This window comes from Carcharhinus amblyrhynchos, chromosome 26, assembly GCF_965287045.1.
Source record: "Carcharhinus amblyrhynchos chromosome 26, sCarAmb.v2.hapA, whole genome shotgun sequence".
NCBI lineage: Eukaryota > Metazoa > Chordata > Chondrichthyes > Carcharhiniformes > Carcharhinidae > Carcharhinus > Carcharhinus amblyrhynchos.
Genome location: NC_137349.1, coordinates 4,083,432 through 4,109,883, shown reverse-complemented (window position 1 = coordinate 4,109,883; position 26,452 = coordinate 4,083,432). Strand labels below are relative to the sequence as shown.

At 39.7% G+C, this 26,452-nt stretch overlaps 2 protein-coding genes across 4 annotated transcripts in view; one reads left to right on the top strand and one right to left on the bottom strand.

Annotated features, from left to right (window-relative positions):
* The window catches only part of LOC145358886 (proprotein convertase subtilisin/kexin type 4-like), a 92,997-nt gene that overhangs the window by 16,565 nt on the left and 49,980 nt on the right, over positions 1-26,452 (top strand). The gene's annotated exons all lie outside the window — the stretch shown is intronic.
* On the bottom strand, positions 1,676-26,285 carry LOC145358870 (receptor expression-enhancing protein 6-like). 3 transcript variants are annotated; one of them, XM_080213223.1, is made up of 7 exons: positions 26,061-26,285; positions 15,754-15,847; positions 12,341-12,479; positions 11,953-12,121; positions 8,903-8,976; positions 6,102-6,156; positions 1,676-4,375 (listed from the first exon to the last, which is right to left on the bottom strand). In XM_080213223.1, exons 1-6 carry the CDS (start codon positions 26,173-26,175, stop codon positions 6,136-6,138), a joined length of 612 nt encoding a protein of 203 aa, XP_080069349.1. In that variant the 5' UTR covers positions 26,176-26,285; the 3' UTR covers positions 1,676-4,375; positions 6,102-6,135. The 3 variants fall into 3 exon arrangements, with proteins under 3 accessions (XP_080069349.1, XP_080069351.1, XP_080069350.1); XM_080213225.1 differs by lacking the exon at positions 26,061-26,285 and adding an exon at positions 13,863-14,010 and having other exon boundaries at positions 15,754-15,827; XM_080213224.1 differs by lacking the exons at positions 6,102-6,156; positions 8,903-8,976.

Sequence of the window (26,452 nt, the reverse complement as noted above, 5' to 3'; positions counted from 1 at the left end):
GTCAAGACTTTGATTGGATATAACAAAAAAAATTTATTCAAAAAAGAATAAAATTATGATTAGGGATCAATGAACTGAGTCTCATATCTTTCATTTAACAGGCAGAGTATCAGATTTGCTTATGCTTCAAGTGTTCATGGGATAATTTACCAATTCATTACTTATTAAACTACACAATACAAATGTATCAGATTTTAATCAGTAAACTTTGGGAAGAATTTACGAAGGGCCAAACTCATTAACAGTGCCAAGGTTTAAAGTGTTAACTGAATAAATCATGCATTATAGTTTTCTATCCCTCTCCAGATGACCTTTGAATGTTTCATAACAAACTATGCCTCACACCAAACTGAACTTCAACGGGAAGGCAAAAGGTGAATTTGGAATAAGAGCAGTGAATGCAGGCAGGTGTTGGAGGTATGAGGAGTTTAGGAGACTGGACATAAGGGAGGCAGTAGTGTAGTGGCATTGTTACTTTACTAGTATGCCAGAGACACAGGGTGATGCTCTGTGGACTTGGGTTCAAATCCCACCAGGGCAGATGGTGGGATTTGAACTGAGTATTTAAAAAAAAAATCAGAAAAATTGAAAAGCCTACTGATGACCATGAAACCATTGTCAATTGTCATAAAAACCCATCTGGCTCACTAATGTCCTTTAAGGAAGGCCTTGAGTGACATCCTACAAAAAGCACAAAAAACATAAAACTTAGTTTCTTCTCCAAAAAGGAGAGATTGAGAAAAGGATTTAGAAACAAGAGCAAGAATGCAAAAACAAAAAGTGAGAATCTCTTCTTGTAGAATGCTTGATATTGTGTTAAGAAACCATCACACTTACGAAAAGTAGGCTGGGTACAGAAAAACAATTACGTTGATCAGGGGGAACAAGATATCTCCATATCCAAGCACAATGCACAGGGCAGACAGAGCGAGCAAAGTTTGGAAGAATCTGGAGACATATGGTGACATTGTTCTTCATGTAGTGCCCTCTGTTCAGCTCCATTGGGTTCCACCACATGACCAGGGGCTGGGTGTATGTTACTAGGTTGCAGCACGAATCTGGTGACATCACAGAAGGATTTATGTAGTCAGAACCGAGATCTGGTTACAGCCTTTACGTCGAGGCATTTGTCTGAATATTATGGCAGCAGAAAACAAGACGGTGGTGTCCATGCTAGACAAAGGTAGGAGTTAGTGTATGAGGCAAACAGATTTTTTTGTTTTCCCCCCCACTTCCACACACTATTGGCTTAAAAAAATTACATCAAACTCTTAAAGACCCATTGGTAAAATGTTAATTATCTATGTTTAGAAAAGAATATACTTTACAGATTAGTGGTATTATACAAACTAACTTGACCCCCTTATAAAAATTTCCCAAAGTTAAAAGTTGAAGTTCATTTATTGTTACAAATATGCTTACGTTAACACTGCAATGAAGTTAGTGAAAGTCTAGTTGCCACACTCTGCCATCTGTTTGGCCATGCTAAATTCTCCCTCAGTGTACCTAACCACCATATCTTTCAGACTGGGAGGAAACCCATGCAGACATGGGGAGAATGTGCAGTGGACAGTTACCCAAGCTGGGAATCAAACCCAAGTCCTTTGCACTGAGAGGCAGCAGTGCTAACCACTGACAGATAAATCTTCCCCTCAAAAATAAAACACAACAGAAGCTAGTTCAATATTTTTAATGAAGTTATTTTAAGTAACAAGTAGTGCATCTAACAGAATCAATCATTGTCCTGCAACACAGGGTGTAGTCACAATATACACAAGTTATTAAAACCAACTGACCCTGCAAATCAAATGAAGCATGGTCCCCATAAAAACAACAAATTAAGCATTGCCTTCAGTCTCCAGAGTCAGTTTCACTTAGCTCCTTAAGACCTGCAATAATTAGTGTGCAGTCAAAAACTCCCTTCAATGAATTGCACTTAACATTTGCACTTTTCTGTAGTCAGATTTAATTTTTCTAAATGCAATATTGATTTTTAAAAGGAAGTCTCACTAAATTCTAAAACTGTGACAATTCCACTTTACTGTATTTATCAAATGTGCTTCCCATTTCCTCTGAAGACAATTATTTCTTTTAATCAGAACTATATAAATATCTGACCCAACTTTTAAAAAAAGCAATTTATCAAAACTAATGTAGTACTTGTAGAAACATCAGGGTGCAGTGCATGTGCTAGTTTCCCTTTCGCAGGGCTGTACTTAGTGCTATCTGGCATTATCCTAATCAAATACAGCAAGGAAAAGAACACGAAAGCCCAAGAGGAATTGTCTAAAGGTTCCTAAAGTATCTCCAAATTAATGTCTTGTATTGATTACTTGCAACTTAAGAAAATGCTCTGGAAACTTTCACTCAATTTTAGTTTCACAGTTCACATCTTTCCTTGCATCAAAATGACAAACTTTTATTGAAACATTTCTAAACCAAAATTAACCCACCCCCTCTGCTCCCCCAAATTAGACAGACCAAGCCAGAATGTTATGGCTGCTCACACCAGCAGGATTTTACCATCCTGCTGTGGGGAATGGAGATTTGGGTGGGTGCCAAATTCTTTGACCTTGCTGCAGCAGGACTATGGCCAGTAAGTTCGTGCCCTCAGAGTGGAGTTGTTATTCAGACTCTTCAAGGTCCCATTAAAAATCACTATTACACGGAGTTAATGGTTCTTTCAGCCGAGGCAGTGTAAGGCAATTGAATTCTCAAAGTTGGTCCCAACAGGCCTTTTCCCTCCCCTGCGCAGTATTAAAAACCACTCAGCGATGCAACAATAATAATGGAGACAATGTTTGTTGAGAGCTTTAAACCAAAAGATAGAAAGTTGGCTTAGTACAATTCCAGTTCTCAATGCAGGGGTGGTGAAGAGAGACATAAAATCAAATGCATCACTAGGCCATATATACACTGCGCACACACAAACTCTTCAAGAGAAGCATAAGCAAGATAAGATCAAGTCACCTTGCTAGAGGACACAACTGGAGCACCATGTACAAAAACTGACTATCCAGTGTATAAAATTTGGTAAACAAGATAGAAGACCTGAATGTGCTGAAACATCTTCTACAAAAAAAATTTACTTAAATTTTCCAGTCTAACTGTACAAATTCTAAAATGAGTAATTGTTCACATTGGAAAGAGTGCCAAACCACAGATTCTGACAGGGTCTTTACATTTATTATCTTGAGCCAATAGTGACAATAAATTGGCTGCAAAACCTTATCCAGAAATGTTTCAGAATTAAGTGAAGTCATTCTGCATATCAGTGGAGTATAGATTTCAAATATTCAAAAACTGATCCTAAAAAATTAGTTTCATTATCCAACTGACTTTATGCTCACTGGCCTGGGCTGTTAGAGGGTTCATTTTGGGATGCAAGATAATTAGCCATAACCGAGAGGACTAGAGGCAATTCTCCCCAGTAGAGAAGGACAATTGGTTATATTGCTCCAGGGCTGGCATTTCCACAAATATCATGAGGTATCACAGCCAGTGATGGAACCTGTGCCATTTAGGAACACATTCTAGCCATTAGCTAAACAGCCACAATTAAATCACTTTAAAAACAGTTCTAATCTTGAAGCAAATTAGCTGGAAATGAATTGATACCAAACATTAACATCTAGCTTTCCCCCCTGCCCCTTGACATCCCCCTTCCAAATCCAGACTTGCATTTCTACCATATGTCACCAGTTTGGTGCAGGATACAACCCATATGATCCACAAGAGTGGTATGTGTAGATCTGAATTGCTAAACCAAGGATATTATGAAAAAAATGTTCTTTGTTTCTAAGCAATTTGTTTAGAGGAGCTCAAGAGATGGCAGTGTTGGGGTGGTGGCAGGAGATAATAAGATTTAAAGGATGCTAAACTAGTCACATTTCCACCTTGCATTTCATTTATTTCACCTCCCCACCCAAGTCTGAGGATTATAATGGAAGTACAGAGCCATGCTCAATTTCCATGGGAAATGCCAGCCCAAATTAAGTTGCTTCAAAAAATGGGATCTTCAGACAGTTCAGGCATTTTATAGAATAAGGTTTTGCCACAGGCCACTTATGTAACTCCGATTGAAATGGATCTGAAATTGAAACAAAAAGCAAACAGGGGCAGAGGATCAACACCTGAAAAAAAAGAAAGATTTGGGTTCCAAAGAAAGGTACAGCCTGGGAAATTAACTTAGGTCTCTTGCTTTTAGATGCCGAATAATTTGCTTGATGATTTCTTTTCCGGTGAATTGTTGCTTCTGTCAGAATCTCAGCATTTCTGTACTTTCAACGTGCGAATAGCTTGACCTTGCCAGTGGTCTGCTTCACTTGGTATAATCCTCAGTTAATCTTGTCTTTGTCAGAATTCAATTTCATTGCTGAAAGAGAGCAGGAAAGTTAATAACTATATTGAAAACATGGGACAGCAAGAATATTTTTGTTGGGGGCGGGGGGGGGGGGGGGGGGGGGGAGTGGGAGGCACTAAAGGAATGTTTGTGCTTGAATGGAAACAAGTGTCCCCCCCTCCCCCCCGATTAAAAATCGGGCCAAGCCAATCCTGCCCTTCACTCAATCTTGATGTCATTAAAGTATTAAGTTGGCTAAGTTTAAATACGGATTAAAGTTTTGTTTCAACTGAAATGCAGACTATCAAAAAACAGTGTGGAACAGTATGAGACAGAACTATGCTATTAAGTTAACCAAAAGCTACACACAGGGCCTAGCAGCTCATTGTTGGGTGTGGATAAATTTTTGCAATACTTTTGGCAGATCTTCCAGAGAAAAAAAGCACTTGAAGATTCCTTTTGGTAACATCTGGCAAGTTATCCCCCTATTTTGGTATATGGTCAAACTTAAACTGGTATTAAATCAGTATAAACAATTGAAGAATAAGGGAATGAGAATGCACCAATACAAATCAGGAACTAAGTGCTCAATGATGACCATGAAACCAGTCAATTGTAGTAAAAACCCATCTGGTTCACTAATGTCCTTTTGGGAATTAAATCTGCCACTGTTATTTGGTCTGGCCTACATTGATTCCAGATCCACACTAATGTGATTCACTGTTACCTGCCCTCTGAAATGGCTGGGCAAGCCACATAGTTCAAGGGCAATAAACATTGGCCCAGCCATTGGTGCACACTTCCCATGAAAAGTAGTAATAGCACATTTGAGAGACTTACCATAGAATGTTTAAAAATGCAATCATTTATACATCTGCTTTTAAAAGTACCAAAGAAACAAAATACCGAGCTTGAAATTAAAACTTGACACCTTTTATTTGACCATAAAATGAATTGCTGATTGTCAGAAAAATCCACCTCATTCACTAATGCCTTTTAGGGAAGGAAATCTGCCATCTTTACTTGGTCTGGCCCATGTGACTCCAGAACCACAGCAATGTGGTTGACTTTCAACTACCCTCAGGGCAACTAGGAATGGGCAATAAATGCTGGCCAGCCAGCAATGCCCACATCCCATAAATGAAAGAAAAAAATTTCAAAAACCCATAGCTGAAAATCTTATTGCAATGTTGAGACCTCCCTGAACTGGTTCAATTAGAGGATACTCATACTGCAGAGCTGCCAGGGTGGCTAGTTTGAGCAGAGATTCACTTGACAGAAGGTGATTTGATGGACAGATAAAGAGAAAAATTATGTGCACTGTAGTTACACATCAAAATATCCCAATTCTTTTGGCCATTTGATCTGTTTGCAGCCAGTGTACAGGATGCTACTGTAGAGAAAACACCAGGCAGTGAAGTTTAAATCATTCATGAAAATGTTTAAATATTTATAGTATATTTGTGAAATGCAATACAATGTTAGACCAATGACCCAAGTTGCCAACACTTACCATATACTAATTCAGAAGTAGAGTTTGTACTGGTTTAATAGCTACATTAGGCTAAAGATACCAATATTTATTCTGGCTAGTGAAACCAAACTATTCAAATACTATATATCTAATTAGTGGGCAGGGGGAACAGAGGGGTTGATGCGCAGCTAAGGATGATCTGGAAGGGAATACAGAATTAAGTATGAAAGGCTCAAAAGGCAGTTGGTTACTAAACAGCTGTACTACACACCAAGTCCCACTTACCCACTGACCAACAATCATCTTGTGTACCTTCCTGTCAATCTACTGACAGCTCACTCTAATGTTATAAGCAGCAGGAAAGAAAAAAAAAAGACAGATTAAAGGACAGAAAGCATGTGCATCCCACCCTCACAGCAAAAACAGAAAACACTGGGAAAGACTCAGCATATCTGGTGTCTATAGTGAGGAAAAGAGTCAAGTCTAGTGTATGCAAGAACCACACGGGACTCAAATGTTAACCGTTTCTCCCTCTGCATATGTTGAATTTTCCCAGTACTTCCTGTTTTCATTTCAGATTTCAAGCATCTGCCATTCCACAGCATCACCATCTTCTCAAGGCTAACTGATCAATTACTAGTTTCATTGTAGCCAATTTAAGCAGCATTTGGACAAACACTTTATTCTCCTTGGCATCACAGGAGATGATTCAAGATTGCCAAGGCATCACAGGCAATGGTCCCAAGTGCTGGTTAATGGAATTAGTATAGATTGGTATTTGGTTGTTGACAGACATGTTGGGCCAAAGGGCCTGTTTCTGTGTTGCTTGAACACAAGACTATTGAGTGTGTATTGCTCAGTCACAAGATACAAGGAAAACAAGGATATTGCAAGATTGGTTGAGACTATGACACAAACGTAGACTGTTGTAATCGAGATTCTCCTCAAAAGGAGATCAACTTGACTAGCACAGCACTGGGGAAAACAAAGCTTAAAATGTGGTCTTTGAGGGCAAAGGCAATTCAATTTCAAAAATCTCTGCTAGTCTTAGAAGGCTGCAGTAGCAGAGCTTCAATTATGCAAAGCTTTCTTCAGGAGTTGGAGCTAACAGAACAGGCCCTTCGTCCCTCAATGTTGTGCCCAGCTATGTCAAAACCCAAGATCAAGTTATCCCACTCCCTCTCGTTCTGGTGTGCTCCATGTGCCTATCCAATAACCGCTTGAAAGTTCCTAAAGTGTCTGACTCCACTATCACAGCAGGCAGTGCATTCCACACCCCAATCAGTGAAGAATCTATCTTGAACATCCCAAAATGTCATAAAACAAACTTGTTTCAATGAAACAAAAAAAAAACCCCACAAGATTAAGAATTTTCATAATCACACTTTCATATGGGGGCAAAATGAAATAATTTGTTTCAAGGAAGCTCATCACATCTATGGCAAAATGTGTGGTGGGCTGGTTAGGCCTGAAACTTTAAACTGTTTTTGAACAATGGACACTTATGGGTGGATTTGAGTTTGTGCTAATCAGATGAAAAAATGGCTCAGAATTAAGTGGGCCACCCAATGTTAATAGCTTACACCTTCTAAGAAGTGATCTTAATTAACTGATTAAGAAATCATTTGATTAACAAATAGTCCTATTTAAATATCCCATCACATGCCTGTAATCCCAAAGTCCTGTTTTGCACTGCCTCATGTAAATACCTGCATCAGCCTCCTCAATGTCTGGAGACTGAATATTTCATAACAATTCTTTCCACATACTACGCAAGCAAAATTTTCTGCTTTTAGTATCTCACTCGCAATTAAGTGGGTGAAATTGGTCTTGAGCAGCAGTGTGATGTACGCAATGTGAATCAGCATCCTTTTTATACCCAAATGTTATTCAAATGAATTTGAGAAAATTGGAATGAATGCAGAACAGGCTGCTAACAGATCTTCCAGCATTTTCTGTTCTCTATCAATTCATTGAACCATTTTCTCCAAGGTGACAGTTTAAACCTTATTATAGTGACATTGATGTGCTGACTTCTAATATAAACTGGAAAATTACTCATGCTGTACAGTGCAAAAGTGCCCACCTATCCTGAGGGGGCAATTTAACACAACCAATCTAACCTGCACATCTTTGGCATGTTGGAAGAAACTAGAGCACCTAGAGGAAATCCACATGGACACAGAACATGCAAACTCCACAAAGATGGTTACCCTGGAATTCAACCTGGGTCCCTGGGCTGAGGCACCCCGTGTCACCACTTGATCAATGCAAGTAACCCAAATACCACTGACCATTACAAATGGTGCATTTTGAAATATGTCACATTTCTTCACTATATTTGAAGCTCCTCAGAGTGCAACATGATCTATTTAGAAAACTGAAATAATATTGCAGTTGTGCGTGCAATAGCCATTTTAAACATGTTTGTCCTGATCTTTCAAATATTTTTCAATTTTGGCAAAGATGCAGATAGTGCACTAATTTAGTCCTGGGAACTCCAAGTGTACAGTTGTCAACTATTCAATGAGACAAAGATATTACTTCTGGAAAGTCAGTGTAATGCAATAAAAAGATGATATTGAACACTATCAGGCATTAGGACATCTGACAGTTGGCATTGTAACAGTCACAAATGTAAGCCACAAGAGAAAGGGAAAACTACTAACATTACTAATGGGACACTATGTCCTGAGCTAGAGGGAATCTTGGTTTATCATGACACTGGGAAAGCACTGGATATAAAGGAAGGATAGTCAATCATGTAAATATGGTATCCAATCAAGATGCATCCTTCTGTCTGCTGTAGTAAATATCAATTTAGCCAAAATGTTTTATACTTCTATTCAATGCAAGAGTCCTTGGGAATCAAATAACTATCTAACATTGACCATCTTAAATATGGTTGTTGTGTAGGTGGGGGAAATCAGTGTGAATACACCAGCCTCTTTCAATACCACAAAATATAAAAAAGCAAAAAAGAATCCAATCTTAAGCATGCAATCCAAATTTAAAAAAGGTCACGATAAACCAATTGTATCATCATTTTCTGATCTAACAGAAGCCGGGTCTGTTTTGTTACATACAGACACATTAGGTAATGGTTTAGGTCCTGCATCTGTTGTTACGAACTTCTTGCTGCTACATAGTGTCTGCAAGACTAAAGCAAGAAACAAAATTAAAAAATGCAAATTATAAAAGGCCCTCAAACTAGATTTCATGTAGTTTGACAAACATACATTTAAAGATAGAAGTCCAAATGGCCCATGTAAGCTTATCAATTACAAGATTTCTGAAATGGATACATTGTGAACATATGTAGTCTAAGATAACCCCTTTCAATGGCCATCTCCTTAAACTACAGCTTAACAATTGTTAGTGATCCTAAAATGCCATTCTTTTGAGTATGGTGAGGGCACCAGCCAGCCTCTACACAAGGTCACATGGCCAGTACCACAAAAGTAACTATTCTTATGAAACACACAGAAATCCTTGATCCCGTGGAATGTCTTGCAGTCAATCTTGTTGCTCAAAAGAGAAGTAACTGTGGTTTGGACAAAAAATTCCCATTTACAAAATAAGCCATTGTATAAATTTGACCAAGTTTTATAGTAGGACCATGTCCTCGTGGTGAGGTGGTGTCACAGTAAACTCCAGAGACCCAGAACACTGTTGCTCAGACTGGAGTTGTTTGATCAGGTTCTGCAGCTGGCCAGCTGAATTCCTGTTTTTAAGTCACTGATTTAAATATGTAATTAAAGTTAACATGTATATTGTTTCAACAGGCTGCAACATGAAAATATTTAAACCACTTCAGTGCCAAGTTTTACTGCTAAAACGGCTGACACTACAAATCAGCACAAACTGTTAACAATGCAGCCATACCTCGAACCATCTAATCTAAGCACCGTGCTCCAAAATTCTTCCTCTAAACCCCTCTACATCCCCCTTCTCCATTAGGGCCCTACCCTCTTGATCACCCTCAATATCTTAAACCACCTGACTTGTCCTTTGTCTGGACATGCTCTTATATTATACCTCGAGATATTTTCCTACATTGAAAAGGTTCTATAAAAATGCATTATATTGTGAAGTGGGCAGACAAAAATCGACAATTCTGCCTGTGGTCTAGCTGCCATCAGTTGTGTCACTGAAATGACAAATGCCAAATAGACAGCAGTCATCAGGGATCTTTGGAGCCTGTTTCAGAGTAGCTTTTGCATAGACTTGGGAACACAATGCCAGGTGGGCACTTTACAAAGCAGAATCTCAAATGGTACAATATTAATCTAAAAATTAGTATATTACTACTAACCTATTCTCCAAGCTGTATACACCTGTTATTTACCTAGTTTGCACTTTGTTTATTCTAGTCAGCAGTTGTACAATTATACTGAGTAGTGTTCCAAATCTCAAAAAGGTACACTCCCAAAATCACCTACTAGTTAGATTATGAATATTAACATCGATTGGCAATACATTTTCTGGAAAAAAGGGGAAACTTTTGTCCTTGTCTTTCAATCTTCCAGCTATGTTAATACACACATGCATTTTTTGCAGAAGCCTGTTTTTGAATGACAGCATTTAAAGAGATGTGGTCCATGCCACAATGTTGTGCAAGCATGCAAAATTGATGGAGTGTCATATCAGATTCCAACCCCCCCAACCTATAAAAAGGATTAATCCTTTATCCTAAAAAAAGCAAAAACAAACAAACAATCTTTTCTGCAATTCATGAAAGGTGCAGGTTTTATGAAAAATAAGCTAGCAGCAAACTACTAGACCTTAACTGCCTTCCTCATCATACAGGATGTTTGGTGTGAAAACATTAAATATCTTAAAGATTATACATCTCTCCTGATGATTCAATGCTGACATGCTTTACCAAGCATGACATGGCTTCTTGCCAATCATATGTTCAATTGTTGGCTTGCATTGAATTAGCTAAACTTGGTCCAGACAATGTTAGTGATCATTCCAATTGGCATCAATGTCTTTCTTGATGCTTTAAGGAGATGGATTGGGAAGAGTAAAGAGAGTACCTCTCCGTGACTTGAACAAAACAGAATCAGGACTTGGTTCAACATGAAATACTGCAGACAGTTGAACAGTCTGCTGAAACAAAGCAACGTAAGAGTTTATTTATTAATGTCACAAGTACACTTACATTAACACTGCAATGAAGTTACTGTGAAAATCCCCTAGTTGCCATACTCCAGCACCTGTTTGAATACATTGAGGGAGAATTTAGCATGGCCACTGAATCTAGTCAGCACATCAGGAAAAAACCAGAGCACCTGGAGGAAACCCACACAGACAAGGGCAGAATGTACAAACTCTGCCCAGTGATCCGAGCTGGAAATTAAACCCAGATCCCTGGTGCTGCAAGGCCATGATGTGGAGATGCTGGCACAGTAAGAAGTCTAACACCAGGTTAAAGTCCAACAGGTTTATTTGGCAGCACAAGCTTTCAGAGCACTGCTCAGTGCTAACCAGAGTCACCATGTCACTGAGCTCACACAAGTGCTGGGGATTATTTAGATGTAAATACAGAAGCTGCTGGCAGACATGCAACTGTACCCAAATGAGTTAGTGCTGAGAGGAGAATGTTTTTCAGGTATGGTAGACTGGGACTAAGAGGGAAAGGATCAACAGTAGCACTAAAATGACTTGCTCCAGAACTTGAGTACTTGCAAAATTAAGGTTAGGGAGATTTAAAATACTTATTGAAAGAATTATTGTTCTTAGACCATCAGTTGAGACATGCAGAAATCCTGAGCAAATTATAGTGTATTTGTACCCCATTCAACATTAGAAAAATCAGCACTTGCACAGTTGTAGGGCAGGAGTTCAGTGTTTCTTTGGTAAGTGTTCTTTGTGACAGCTTCAACATGTAGATTGAAACATGTTTCAGGGACCATCTCCAAATGAGTCTGAGTCAACAGCAGAATTCAGTCTTATCACCACCATTTAAATATGGATTTTATAAAAGCCAACATTTAATCAGGACAATAATTTTGGTTCTCTGACTTTCCCAGATTCCCATCAAAAAAATCTTTACTTTCAACTGCTTAAATATATTCAAGGACTGTTATAATATTCTAGGTCTCCATTCACCAGTAAGCGTTCAACTGACCTTCCCGCGTCAAACTTTCTGCAGCATCCAGAGCCTTTCCGCTGAGTTTATTGACAACACTATCCACGGCAGCATGATGCTTGAGGAACATGGGGCGAACAATTCGATTGTAGATTATCTGAGAACCATTCCACGCAACTGGTGCCATGCACCAGAGCAAGAACATACACTGCAGGATAGCAAATTCCCAAAAAAGTGTTAGCCACTGCCATAAAGCCACCAAAGCAGCCCAAATTCAAACACTTTACAGCATGCAATCATTTGCAGAAAATGGGGACATTTTGAATTAGTGCTAAAGGTGAAGCTTAAAGGATGTCATTAGGATATGTTGCCATTATCACTGCGCCAAAAATTTGCTAGCAAAGAGGTTGTCCAAATCTCTACGTACCTTTCCAGCGTAATAAAGAGGGAACCAGTAAAGGAAGATGTCTGAGAAAAATTCAGCAACACTAAATATCCCATATACTACCCAGTATGTCAGCCACTTTGTGTCATCTTCTTTATTTGGACTTTCAATAGCTTTGATTCTGGAGGAGATAATTAAGATACTGCCATTGAAAAAGGTTCATACCAACATCATTCCAAACTATTTAAAAATCCATATGCAGTGCTGCGCTCTTTAAAATGTCATCTCAGAACAAATAAAAATGTCATGTCAATTACCCTAGTGTCTGCCAGCTGGAAATGGAGGTGATTAAATATAAATTTCATGATTTAATCACAGGTTGAAAGTTCTGCCTTGCTAGAGTACAGTAAATTAAAAAATGCATTTAAATTGCTATGGAGCTTAAATTTAAAAATGAAAGCTTTGGGGAGGGTACAGAAAAGATTTACTAGCACATTGCCTGGTATGGAGGTCATTAGCTATGAGGAGAGGTTGGAAAAACTTGGTTTGTTCTCAGTGGAATGAGGGGTTGAGGGGTGACCTGATAGAAGGCTACAAGATTATGAGGGACATGGACAGTGGATAGTCTGAAGCTGTTTCTCAGGATGGAAGAGTCAATTACAAGGGGACATAGGTTTAAGGTGTGAGGGGCAAGATTTAAAGGAGATATATGGGGCAAGGTTTTGTTTTTACATAGAGGGTAGTGGGTGCCTGGAATTCAGTGCCAGGGGAGGTAGTGGAAGCAGATACAATAGTGAGTTTTAAGGGGCATCTTGACAAATACATGGATAGAATGTGAATAGAGAGATATGGTCCCCAGAGGGATAGGTGGTTTAGTTCAGTTGGGCAGTATGGTTGAAGCTTGGTGGACTGAAGGACCTGTTCCTGTGCAGTAATTTTCTTTGACAGCTGAATGCCTAGGTGGCCTCAAAAAAGGTACATGGAAACCAACTCAACTCTTCCTTACATTCTCCCACATTCATCCATTCTAGGCTCATTAGAAATGGTTCTCTCCCTAATGACCACGTGCACAGCTGCTTGGTGGTGTTGTTAACTTGGGGGTAGTTTTTTTCCTTCAAATTTTTATTCCATCCAAAAAACAAATTGAAGTCAATTCATGAACCCATGAGAGAGATAAACTGATAGATAAGACATTGCATCCCATCCTGGGCTTGATCTGATGCTTCATTTGTCACCGAAAGGCTGAGATGGCTTTGAACAATTGCACCATTAGTTCAAACTCATTGACTAACCGGATCTTTTACTCCACCCTATCCTGGGAGAACCACAGACTTCAGCAAACTCCAAGTGCAATGGGCTAGCTGTGCCATCTGCCTGGTCATTGTTTCACCCCTGCCAGGTAAGTTGTGCCATTGAGATTTTTTATTTATCGCTAGACAAGTAATTTTTGGTGAAGCAGAATGCAATAATATTTTTCAATTAAACATTCAAATTCTATTCAAACAAAAAGCTTGGCAGACTATCAAAGTTGATTTTCTAAATTCTAATTTGATGATATGCTCACAGCAAAACTGGCAAGTCCACTAATGTCAGATCGAAAATGATTTGTGCTCCTTTTCCTTGTTTGCTAAATGGGTGGAATTTCCATTTCTCATTTAAATGCATTGTTTCAAATGATCCTCGATTTCCACAGATCCCTGTTTAAAAACTACCTTTGGAGAGAAGGGACATCAGCTGTTCAAAGATAAACATACAATTCTGCAGCTATAAAATTGATAGCAACATGGAACAATTATATAAAATTGCTAAATCTGAGTTTTTCCTTCTCAATTGGTCATATTATTGGATTTCATAGTAGCATCCCTCTACATGTTCTTACACACTGAGCAAGGGAATATTTTTAGTTCCCTTTTATTGATGAATTGTGTCTGTGTCAAGTCTGACCTCCTCATGGCCACTTTAGAAACAGAATCAAGGCTGCTGTAGATAAACGGGAACAAATGTACAATACAAACAGTGTTCCAGTCACCAGGGCCACTGGAGAAGAGCACTGGGCCACTCATGTGGGATGCATACAAAACAATAAGCACAGATATAAAGCAGTTTAACTTCAAATTTTAACATGAATTCTAGTTGGGTAGAATGTGCCGACACCAGAAATTGAGAATCTTAAGTTTATATAATGCTGTAAGACCATAAGACATAAGAGCAGAATTAGGCCTCTCGGCCTATCAAGTCTGTTCTGCCATTCAAAAATGGCTTTTTCCCCCCCCCTCACCCCCATAACCCTTGATCTCCCTTAATAATCAATCTCTGTGGCAGTCAAGTTAAATGTTTGCTCACTCAAAATCCTTAGGTATTATTAATTCCACCAGATAAAAAGGTTACTCCACTAGTTAGATATATACTAGTTATAGCTACCAGCTCATTTAATAAATTACCCAAATCCTTGTTGTTTCAACTGTGATAAGACTTTTTTCTTTTAAGAACATGAGCGGATTAAACATCATCCAACATTGGAACAGGTTGAAGGATACTGGATCCAGGTAACTCCCAAATGTAGGGCAAAGGAGGTGGAGGTGGGGGGTGTGATTATTTGCAGGGGGGGTGGAAGTAGTGAGGCAAACTAAGGAGGGGGTGATAGGGTGGGGGAAAAAGGGTTTTGAAGATCAGGTGTGAGGTACCATGTGGATGCTGATGCTGATGTGCATAGGGCACCCTCCCAAAAAAAAAAGAGGGATTCACCCTTGCTTCCCAAGTTGTTAAAAACAGCCTTCCCATTCTCACTGCCCAGTTAATTATAGCAGTGGACTTGGATTGAGGGCATCAAGCAGGCACTTAAGCCCTCAGTTGTGCTAAAGAGTGGGATAGCAGGCACCTTATCCACCCCTCCACATAAATGATGATTGGGTTGGGGGTGGGCTTGCTGTATTTCACATTTAGCACCCGCTCACCAAAAACATGCCCAGTGGGATAGAGGCCTTAAAAAAAATCCATCCCATGGAATACCTATCTATACAGTTAAGATGCTGCAATGTCTCAATGAGGTTTGACTTGCATCCAAGACATGTTTAAAGGTGGAGATGCATAAATATACATGGACAGACAGCAAAAGATTTTTCTGCTCAGATTTAGAAGCTCAGTTTGACACCTTTTAATTTAGTTCAGAATAATTATGGTCTGGATCAGGCTTCCTTTGTAAAGTTACAAACTTCCTTTAGGAATAAAAAGCTGCATTGTTGACTGCAGCCAACACTTCATTTGCAATGCAACAGACATTTGCTCATCCCTTGGGTGGGGAGCTTTCTAAATAAAGTAAAACTGCAAAAAAGAAACAAAAAAGGGGAAGGGACAAAAAAAAAGTTGGAAATAAAGTAGTCATGAATTTAATTGAAACTATGTTTTACAGCAGATACAGCGATGCATTTTTACACTGCATACAAGGTCATACTTACGAAAAGTAAGCTGGGTATACAAAACCAATCAAGTTGCACAAAAGGGATGCACCATACCCAAACACAAGATACAGACCAAGGAAGGTCATTGAACCTAGAAGGAAGTGGAAAATAATAAAATCAGTCAATAAAATTAAGCCCATCTTGTGCAAAATTATAACCTAGTAATCATACATCTAAAGTTACAAAGCAAAAAAGTATATTCATAAAAATATCTAACTAGCTATAGGATAGGTAAAGTGTTTTATAAATATCTCAATAATCCAGTTAGTCCTTGTATTTTTCCACTTGAGTATAAAAGCTCCTTACAGCAGTCACACACCATCTGGAATGGACTAAGTGTGTACTTCCTTCAATCCGCTTTGCCCATATGCATCCAAAAATATTAATATCTACTTGCAACGTTTACTTTAAAAAACTTCAAAGACAGTTATTAATGAGAAGACTGAGGGCTACTTTGCTGATGTGATCAGAGATGAGGATTAAGGTGAATAAGTGTGACATTCCACTGTTTGTCAATTTAACAGCTTTCAATGTGGATGAGGATTGCCTCTTTAATGGCATACATGCACAGATCAATCCAATACAAGGAGTTATGATCCAAATCTTCCTGTCTTTGCATCATTGGGAATGGGACATGTTTGGAAATATGCCAAAGCCCTGTGGCAGTCCTAGTGAGCAGTCACGTGGAAATTGTCCAGGGAAGTTTAAAACTTCAATTGGCTGTCCCGCTACCCAAGACCCTCTGCCAATGTCCTTGACTTGGGAGGTTAGATTGAGCACTTGGTCTCGATACACAGATCTTATTTGCTTCATGGTCTGGATCAGGCTTCCTTATCTGTATGGGCAGCCTTTGTAAAGTTACAAACTTCCTTTTGGAATAAAAAGCTGCATTGTGGACCGCAGCCAACACTTCATTTGCAATGCAACAGACATTTGCTCATCCACTCATCCCTGAGGTGGTGAGCTTTTTAAAAAGAAATTGCAAAATATCCTGGAAATGGTGTAAAAAGCTGGATAACTCCACAACCAAGCCACCAATCACCCTGATCACTTCACCCCCCTGGTCTGACCCATTTACCCTGACCTGATTACTTATCTTCCCATCTGTCCACACAGCCAACTCCCCATTCACCCAGAGACATGGAAAGGCCACTACCAGCAAGTTCCCTTCCAAGCCACACATACCCTTTTTAAAAAAAAAATCACAAACCCCACTGGTGTTATTTGTGAGGCTGCCCCAACTCAGAACACTGGTTCATAGTTGTGTATCAGTTTATGGTAATGGTGTGAGTCACATGGAGGACCCAGTCAGAAAGTAACCTGCTCAGTCATTTATTACAATAAAGACTGATACATGAAGTGGGATTTGGACCTAGAACCTTCTGACTGAGGGAAGAGTGCTATAACTGACAGGTGCCAGTGATCCAACCAGTCCAAACTGAATGCTTCCTTCAATCACAGCAGCAGATGCCTTCTGCCTCCCCCAAAATTAAACACAAGACTGTGTTGAAAACCATGGTGGCCAAGGCACTCATCACTGCGAGAAGTGGGGGGGGGGGGGTAATCTCACTGGCTCGTCACACCAGGCAATTGGTGTGGCAAGCTGGTAAGATCACGAGAAGTGAAAAACCGAGTTAGTGCCCAGGGCTTCCTCATCCCTTCATGATCTTACTGGCACTGAATTACCTGTGCAATCAGTGCAAGGCTGATTTTAATATTTAGATTCATATGTTTTGTGAGCCCAGGATGCTCTTGTCTAGGCTCACATGCATGAGTGGCCTCGGTGGAGGCCATCACCAGCAACAGTCATGTAAATCAGCATTCGTATCATTCACATATTTAGTGACCATGGTTTGATCCAGCAACAGGGACTAGAGGCCATTGAGACCCCACCCCCCCCCCCCATCTCACCTGGTGGTTGGGGACAGTGCCAGGGCAGGACTTCATGGGAAGGAGGTACACACTTTGCAAATGGTGATCAGATCAGGATGGGGAGGAAAATAGAGAAAAAAAGATCAGGATGCATGTGCAATAGCACCCTGCTTCCTGGTGAGAATAGACTCAGTCCACTCCTCCTACTGGTGTAATTCTTGAGTTAGAGTGGCCATGTCATTATCCATCTGTACAGGACAAGCACTGGTTATAGTTAATTTATACAAAGCAGAAGGTTAACTTTCTTTCCTCTGCCCTTCTCTTTTCCCTTTTGGGTTTTGCTCTATCCCACTGGTAAGAGAATTTATTTCACAGACCGCACCCCCTCTGTAGACATCCATGGATCCCAGTTTGAGAACCACAACTCCATAACAAAACAACAAGAATTTACATTTAATTGTGAAAAGGTGAATCAAAGCAGAAGATAATAACCTGAGCAGCATTCCACTCTGGCAGACAGCAGAGGCTTAGGTCATTAGCTCAGAAGGGGTAGTGGATGAATTTTATAGCAGTTGGGTTGGGGGGGGGGGGGGGGGGGGGGGAAGGAAAATGAAGGAACATGAGGCAAGAAGTCCACTCTGATATACAAAAGCGTATGTCTCGTCCCAATTCTTTTCATTGGAAAAGCAATGTTATTTATTATTAGTGACGTGCCATTAATCAACTTATCTGATATCAAGGATAGTGACAATGCACTTTTGCAATAAGCTATGGTTGTGCAGAGTAACCTGCAAAGGTGCAAGTCAGGAGTGTGATGGAGTGCTCTCCATTGCCCATGGCATCCAATGCAACTATATCCTTTAAATGTGGAGATCCAAACTGTACTTAGTATCCTAGACGTGGTCTTACCAAAATCCTGAGAAAAGGCTATGCAAATACAAGACTTTGTTCTATTTTGACATGGTTTTCTAAAGCTTGCTCACTTGCCTTAATAGTCAGAGATTCCATCAAATCTTGTCCAATTACATAACCAGCATTCAACTCAACTCTTAAATAGTAATTGTGATATTAATGGGGACAACTGTCTTAGTATAGTTTTAGTCTAGTAACACTGGGACTGAGCTAATAATCTAAAACTGAAGTTCAAATCTCAGCACACTAAATTGAAAATTTCAAACCAGTCATTCTTTTTAAAGAAGATCTGGAAATATACCTCTATCATGTAGTAACAACTGCCAGATGGTCATAATTCTGAATGTTAGAATATAGTTAAGAAATAAATATCAACAGACAGATAGTGGCTGAATACAACCACAGTACACATTAAATGGCAAATGCAACCAAGATAGATCCCATGGATTTCTCAGCAACCATCCAGACATCAGTGACCACCATGACACTCAGATTCTTGTTAGAACTCAGTCTCAAGGGATTTCAGATTAGCCTCCAAACAGTCCAAATAATTTTTGATAGAATGAGTGCCTTGAGGACTGTTTACTCTGATGGTTCAATCTCTTCGAGTCTGCATTCCAGTGATTCACAAAATTGCCACTTTCACTTCTAGTTACTAGCACACTTGCAATTCTCGCAGACTCACTAAGCTGGCACTGTCCTTCAGTTGCGCCAAACTGCAGTTTCCCAGCTACATCGAGCTATAATGGAGCCCAGGGCTTCCCTTCAGCTCTAACTTTAACAGCACAGAATCAAAGACCTTCCACCATCTTCAGTTCCCCAGGGTTTCGCTGAGCCCTGACTGTCTAGGATTGTTAATAGGATTGAGTGTTCTTTCATATCCAGCCTTTTCTCCTGCAGTAGAAATTCAGATCAATTGAAGCCAGAAGACATGTTTAAGCTTCACTCATCTCCTTATGTCGTCTTTCAGGGTTCACTGAATGCTTTTAAAGTAATTTAGTGCTAAGTCCAAAAACAAAACATCTCTCTACACTACACTTCTTTGCAAGCAGTATAGACAACACATCTCCATCCAAGTAAGCCCACCTTGATTCCATGATTCTTACATTTCTAGCCATTAACCCCTTAAAGTTAAAATGGAACCAAAACAGCCTGGAATCTTTTATCTCATTTTCTAGTTAATGTTTAGCTCTGGCAGGATTTACCTCCAAAATATTAACATGACCAATGAACTGGACATTAGACTCTCAAACTAAGCAGTCAAATCCTTTGGCACCAAGTTATGAAAAGGGTCTTTTTCTTCTGAACTTGCTACTGAAAGGCATTTTGCCAAATTACTTGATGCACAACGTTAAAAAAGTTTCAAAACACAGTGAGCACTACTTGATTGAAAATATCCATTTATTGTAATGTGCACTTGTCCAAGTCTAAAAGAGTTGTATATAGTTTATCCAAGAATTTGGCACAAGTTATTGGGTCCCTGGAATTCCACTGCAAACCTTTCCAATTTGGTAGCCTCCAAAAATAATTTGCTGATTTAAAAAAAATCACTTCACACAAATACCTTAGACAGTAAAGATAAATGATAACCAATTTATCCATTAGATTGTAAAATAAGCTCCAAAATGTCCAAATACAAAAGAATTAATGCACTATATACCTGATGAATACACAAAGGCCATTCTAAGAGCTAGTCACAATCACTTGACCAAAACCTCAAAAAAAAATCACAAGGGTCATTGACAAGGTGGATGTTACCTTGGAGAATTTAGAACTAGGGATCACTCATCTGTGCTGGCAATGAAGGAATTTTTTTGCTGCGAGGATCATGAGTCTTTGGAACCCTCTTACTCAAAATGGCAGTGGAAGGAGAATCTTTGACTTTAAGACTGAGCTAGATGGTGGGGGAGGTGGTGGTGGTGGGAGGAAGTGTTATCAGGGCAGGCAGGAATGCAGGGTTGAAGTTACAGTCTGATCTCATTGAATTGTGGAGCAGGTGAGTGGCCAACCCTGCTCCAAATTCTTACATTTGCAATCCAAAAGGAATCTGCAGACATTGATCCCCACTACCCAAAGGGTCTGCAAAATACTGAGAAAAGGTGCTTACCCAGCAATGTCAGGTCAGCAAATCTGGGAAACCAGCCAAGCTGCTGTGGCCAGGGAAGGGGTGGATATAGTCATCCTGATCAAGGGTAAGCTGATGATCAATGGTCAGAGGCAACATTGCTACGATCTGGGAGTGGAATGCAGCAAACATCACCAAGGACAGACAGACTTTGCAGCAAGAAGCAGGCACATACAGTTCAGTAGTATGCCTAATACTTGTTTTAAAAGTATTAAATATTTAGTCACTTTCATATTTATGTTATACATTTTAATTCAGCTGGTGACTTCATAATTAGAAACCCATTTAACAAATCCTTTAGCCTAAAATATTTGAAAACCAATGTACTACCACTATTTGCAATGCAACAATATTAGTTTGAGATATGGGCATTGCTGCCCCAGCCAGCATTTAAGTTCCCCTGCGGTGTTGGTGAGTGGCACTTGAATTGCAGCAGGCCATGTGGTGTAGGTACACCCACTGTGCTGCTAGGAAGTTTTTCACCCAGTGACACTGAAGGAACAGGGCTGCATTTCCAAGTAAGGATGTGTATGGTTTGGAGAACTTCCAGGTGGTGAAAATGCTACTCATTTACTGCCTTTGCCCTTCTAGATGGCAGAGGTTGCAGGTTTCAAAGGAGCCTTGGTGAATTCCTGTAGTGCATCTTGAAGGAATATATTCCTTACACTGTGCATTAGTGGTGGAGGGAGTGAATGTCTGTGGCTGGATTGCCAATCAAGCAGGCTGTTCTAACCTGGGTGATGTTGAGCTTTGTGTTTTTGGGGTTGCACTCATTTGGGTGAGTAGAGTGTATTCCATCACATTCCTGACTTACACTTTGTATGGTGGACAGGCTTGAGGGGTGAGGGTCAGAAGTTGAGTAACTTACCACAGGATTCCAAGCTGTTACCTGTCCTTGCAGCCACAGTATTTATGACTAGTTCAGTTTTTAGCCAACATAACCCAAGACACTTACAGAAAAGAACTCATCACTGGCAATGTCTTGAATGTTGAGCATAATGGTTAAATTTTTTTGTTGGAGATGGTCATTGCAAGCCTGGATCTTGTCCAGGTCTGGCCATGCCTGGTGAGACATTTGCCACATTCCACTTCCAGCTCTCAACAACCCTGCACCTGGCCACTGCTCAGCTATACAAAACCAAACACCCAAAGTGCCTCTGTCCAATGTATTTGATGTATGAAAGTAAAGATTACAAAAGGACAATTAAATACACAGTAATGTTAACATTTCAAAAGTGTACAGATTTCCTTAGAGAAACAGTTCCTGAGCTCTCACTACGACTATGGAAACAGTAATACAGGATACCAAGTTTAGCTCAACAGCAGCTGCTCATAAGTTGTTGAGTGGGACCAGGAAAGAGACAAGCCTGATCATGCTTCCCAATAACAAAGAAATTTTTTGCAAAAAAAAAGTTGAAACAACACAAAGGTAGCAGAGTCCTGTAAAATGAAGCTACTAAACTTCCAATTTTGCAGTCGAGTATCCCACATTTAGGGGCATTGCAGGCATCAGCACACCCAAAGTGCAATGGGTTAGCCCCATCCTGGGGTGAACTACCTGCTCGATCATAAACTTCAAAAGCAGAGTCCAGGAACTGATAAAATATCCAAATTGTTTTGAGATGATCTTACATTTCAAGCAGTAAGCTCCTGTTTCTATGTCAGTATTGTTTATTTGCTGATGTCCTGACTAATTCACACTGTTGTATTACAAAATTATTAAAAAGTTTTGCATTAATTTCAGGACTTATTCTTTCCCCTGCCTCCTGGGTAACAATACTGTCCCAGCTAATTGGTGGTGGGATGTTTATTTCCTTATATTTACAAATCACTCTGCTTTGTCCAGTTCAGATGAAAGACCAACCTGAAACATTGAGTTTTGCTTCTGTCTACAGATGCTGCCTAACCTGGAGTATTTCCAGCATTTGTTTTTAACTTGTAGGATTTCTTACATTTTTATTATGGATCCATTGAGAAAAGGAAGTTTGAAATTCAGTTAGCAGCCAAAAGAACGACAAGATTACTCACTTTAAGACTATAACAAGAAGGCAGAAAGCACAAAGCACTTGACAAATATTTGTGTGGGCAACTTGTATGTCAACTACTGAACAACACTTAACTGAAAAAAAACCCACGTTACATTGTGCTTGAAACAGTAGACATTGGTTTTCCCAATCCAAAAGTATTCTTAGCTCTCAAGGATTCACTCCTGTTATTTTCCTTTCTCAGCCTGGCCTTGTTCAGAGTATTAGGTGTGTAAGACCATGAGGTCTGGAGAGGGTGAATGCACTTTGTCTTTTTCCCCAGGGTTGGAGAATCGAGAACTAGAGGACGTGGGTTTAACTAAAAGGGGAAGAATTAATACAAACTTGAGGAGCAACTTTTTTCAAAAAAAGTGGTATGTATGTGGGATGAGCTGCCAGATAAAGTATTTCAGACAGGGGCATCAAGAGCATTTAAAAGGCATTTGGACAGTAACAATGGATAGGAAAGTTTAGAGGGATTGGGCCAAATGCAGACAAATGGGGGTTAGCTTAAATGAGCTTTTTGGTCAGCATGGATCAGTTTGGGCTGGAGGGCCTGTCTCCATGCCATAGATTCTATTACTGAATATTCTCCCTCTAGCTCAAGTCAGGTGAATCTTCCAGTCTAGCCTTAACACCTTACAAATTTCATCTCAGTCTGAGCACAAGATTCCACATGCAGTCTGGCATGGTGAACAAAAAACACTTTCATTTTCTTGCCCTACTCTTTCCTGGGCCTTGACAGACTGTATTGGAGAGTTTTCAGTGATATCTTAGAAATCCTTCCTTCTTAAAGCCCATTTCCAGGGAAATATGAATTACACAGGCCCTGTATCAAATTAGGAGTCTGGATAAAATGCAGGAAATCACTAGCACCCAAACTGTCAAACAAAGTAGTGTTTGAAAACCCACGCTGGATCAACACTACAGCCACTGAGCTCAGTATCACCTGTTCTGACTACAGCTGACTTCACTTAACCTCAGTGATCTTATCACATGTACAATTTAGCCAGCTGGACAAAAAACAGCGATTGCTTTTTAGGAGGCACTAAGTTCTGCTACATTTGTAAATCAACATCACTACGCATTACATTAGCTCAGTGTATGCACCGTAAACCTGCAATGGGGGATACACCTTAGTAACAGTATGGAAATGCTGCACATCAAAATCCAATTTTTTTCCTCCATATTATTTGCTCGATGGAACGGCCCTGGGCAATTGGAATAAAATCAATTATGATGCAAGCTAAAAGCAAGAAAAGTCTGCTAGTTTGGTGAGCCTTCAGCAATGAGCCACTGCTTTTATCAGAATACTGTACAGCTAGTACTCTGCAATACTTTTATTGCTCATTCATGCAAGTTCAAGGTTCATTTGAACGATTCAATATTAATATTATTGTTTTAAGTGTAAGACAAACTGGCAAAACAAGTTAAAGTTTATGAACTTGCATCACAGTTTGCTCCTGTTATATAACACGTACGTGTTTTAATGGTTAAAGCTCTCAATCACACAATGTTATCAGCGCAGTTACTGAATATTCTTTTGTTTGTTCAATTCAGTGTCCAGCAAGTAACTGAGCCACTATATAAACAATGAGGTTCCAGTTATGATTTTAGCCTGCCTTGAATTAATTACATTAAAAAAGGGATGTATAGTAAAAGGAATTATTATATTGATGTTAAGTCAGAGTTTGGATACTCTTTCACATCAGATTTTTATCCCAAATATTAATTAAGTTCATATCAAAATGTTAGTGCCCTCAGCAGTTTAAAAAGTTAACAGTGAAAGCCACACAAATATATATTTTCATTTTGGGGGCAGACAACTACTTGGCCCAGGACTATCCAATGGTTAATTAATTTCTGTTTCTGGTTGGTTATTTACTAGGACTATGGTGTCACATTTAACCCCTAAAATAAGCCTCCGACTTCAGAGTCACTCCATCACTAAGACTGCCCCACTTCCACCTCTATCACCTGCATTAGTCCATTTCAGCTCACCTGCTGCAGAAACCCTCAGTTAGGTCTTGAGGAAGCAATGTGCTTTTGGCTACTCTGTTTCATTCCATCAACTTGAGGTCTGCCAAAACTCTGTTGCCCATGTCTTAGCATACTTCAAGTCCCATTCACTGATTGGGCAGGATTTTGTGGTCACACTACCCCCAAAATTGCCATCATCTCTGTGCTCACTGGCTCCTGGTAAAGCATTGTCTTTATATTAAACTTATCCTACTTTAAAATTCCTCACTACCTCTCTAATCTGCTCCAGTCTCACAATCCTCAGAGAGGTTCCTGTTCTCCAACTCTGGCCTCTCGATCACCTGCTTTTAAATTTCTGCACTGTAGGTCCTAAACGTTAGGATAATCCTCCCCTTTTAAAGTGTATCCGTCTGACCATGTTTTTTGTCACCTGACCAAATACCCACTTGTGTGGCCGTGTCATTTCGTTTTCTAATGCTCCTGGGACATTTTATTACATTAAAGGCATAACGTACATAAAAGTTGCTGTTCCTTTTTGAAAATGCAAACGTGTTTCCACCATGCGCAAACCGTTTTGCAATGAAAAACTAATAAGTCTCCTGTAAGAGATGCTATACAACTAGTGTCAAGAACCTGTTAACTTCAGGTGGCAGAGCTAGTGCATTTGCAGAAGTCTGAAATATATAAAAATCATGCATTGTGATGCAGGTAATGGAAGAGTCTTGTTGTATCAGTAATATAAAGCTTATTCTTCAGGATTTGAATGGGAAAATTTTCAGATTGACAGGCTAAGCACTCAAAAGGAAACAGGATTAAAAAAAGCAGGTTTTGAAGCTGGAGGTCTGGGAAGTGGAATAAAGTGGAAGGGATTTGAGCAGAAGGCTGGAAGAGGTGGCCATATTTACATTGACCACAGAAATGTAAGTTTAAGTCTATTTGTTAGTGTCATAAGTAGGGTTACATTAACACTGCAATGAAGTCACTGACTAACACTGGGGGATTTTGTCCAGCTGGCTAAATTGTCTGGACAAAATCCAATTGGCTGGACAGGTTTATCTGGTAGCATGAGCTTTCAGAGCACTGCTCCTTCATCAGATGAAACTTCAGTAAAAGACACTGAATTTTGATGCTCTAACTACGCCCCCCCCTCCCTCGCCCCTCCAAACACAATTAAAACCTGTAGCGCTGAGCAACAGAATGGATAATGTGGAATTAACAGGTGTGTTAAAGTGAACCAGGAGTGAGCCCTTAGCCTTGGCTGCATATTATTACAAACAGCCCCACAATTTGGGTTAGTTGTTTTTGTTTAAATAAATGCCTTATATTTAAATATTTTAACTGCAATACTACTATTTACATATTACAACGGCTGCTAGGAAACCTCGTTCTACCTGTAGCCAGGTGGTATTTGCGAATGCCAGTCTTCTCCTCAATTTTCCCCAGTATGTTGGTGATAAAGTTCTTCTCGTTCAGAAAATTCTCAAAGCGCTCTCGCAAGGACGGCATTTTGCTACGAATCTGTGTCTGCCCACCTTCAGCACTCGCTCAAGACAGCGCTAAAATTTCTGCTAATAGCAGCACTCCTACTAATAAAGCCACTGCTGACTCTCACTCCTTTCTACCGATCCGCTTAATATCCACTCAATCCGCTTGCAAATGCAACGTTTCCGGCATTATCCTCTGATTGACGTGCTAGTAGTCCAATTGGAGCTGCTGTGGATAAATAATTCTGCTCTTGGCTAATTTATCCTTGAAAAGACTTAAAGAAGCAGATACAGCAGGG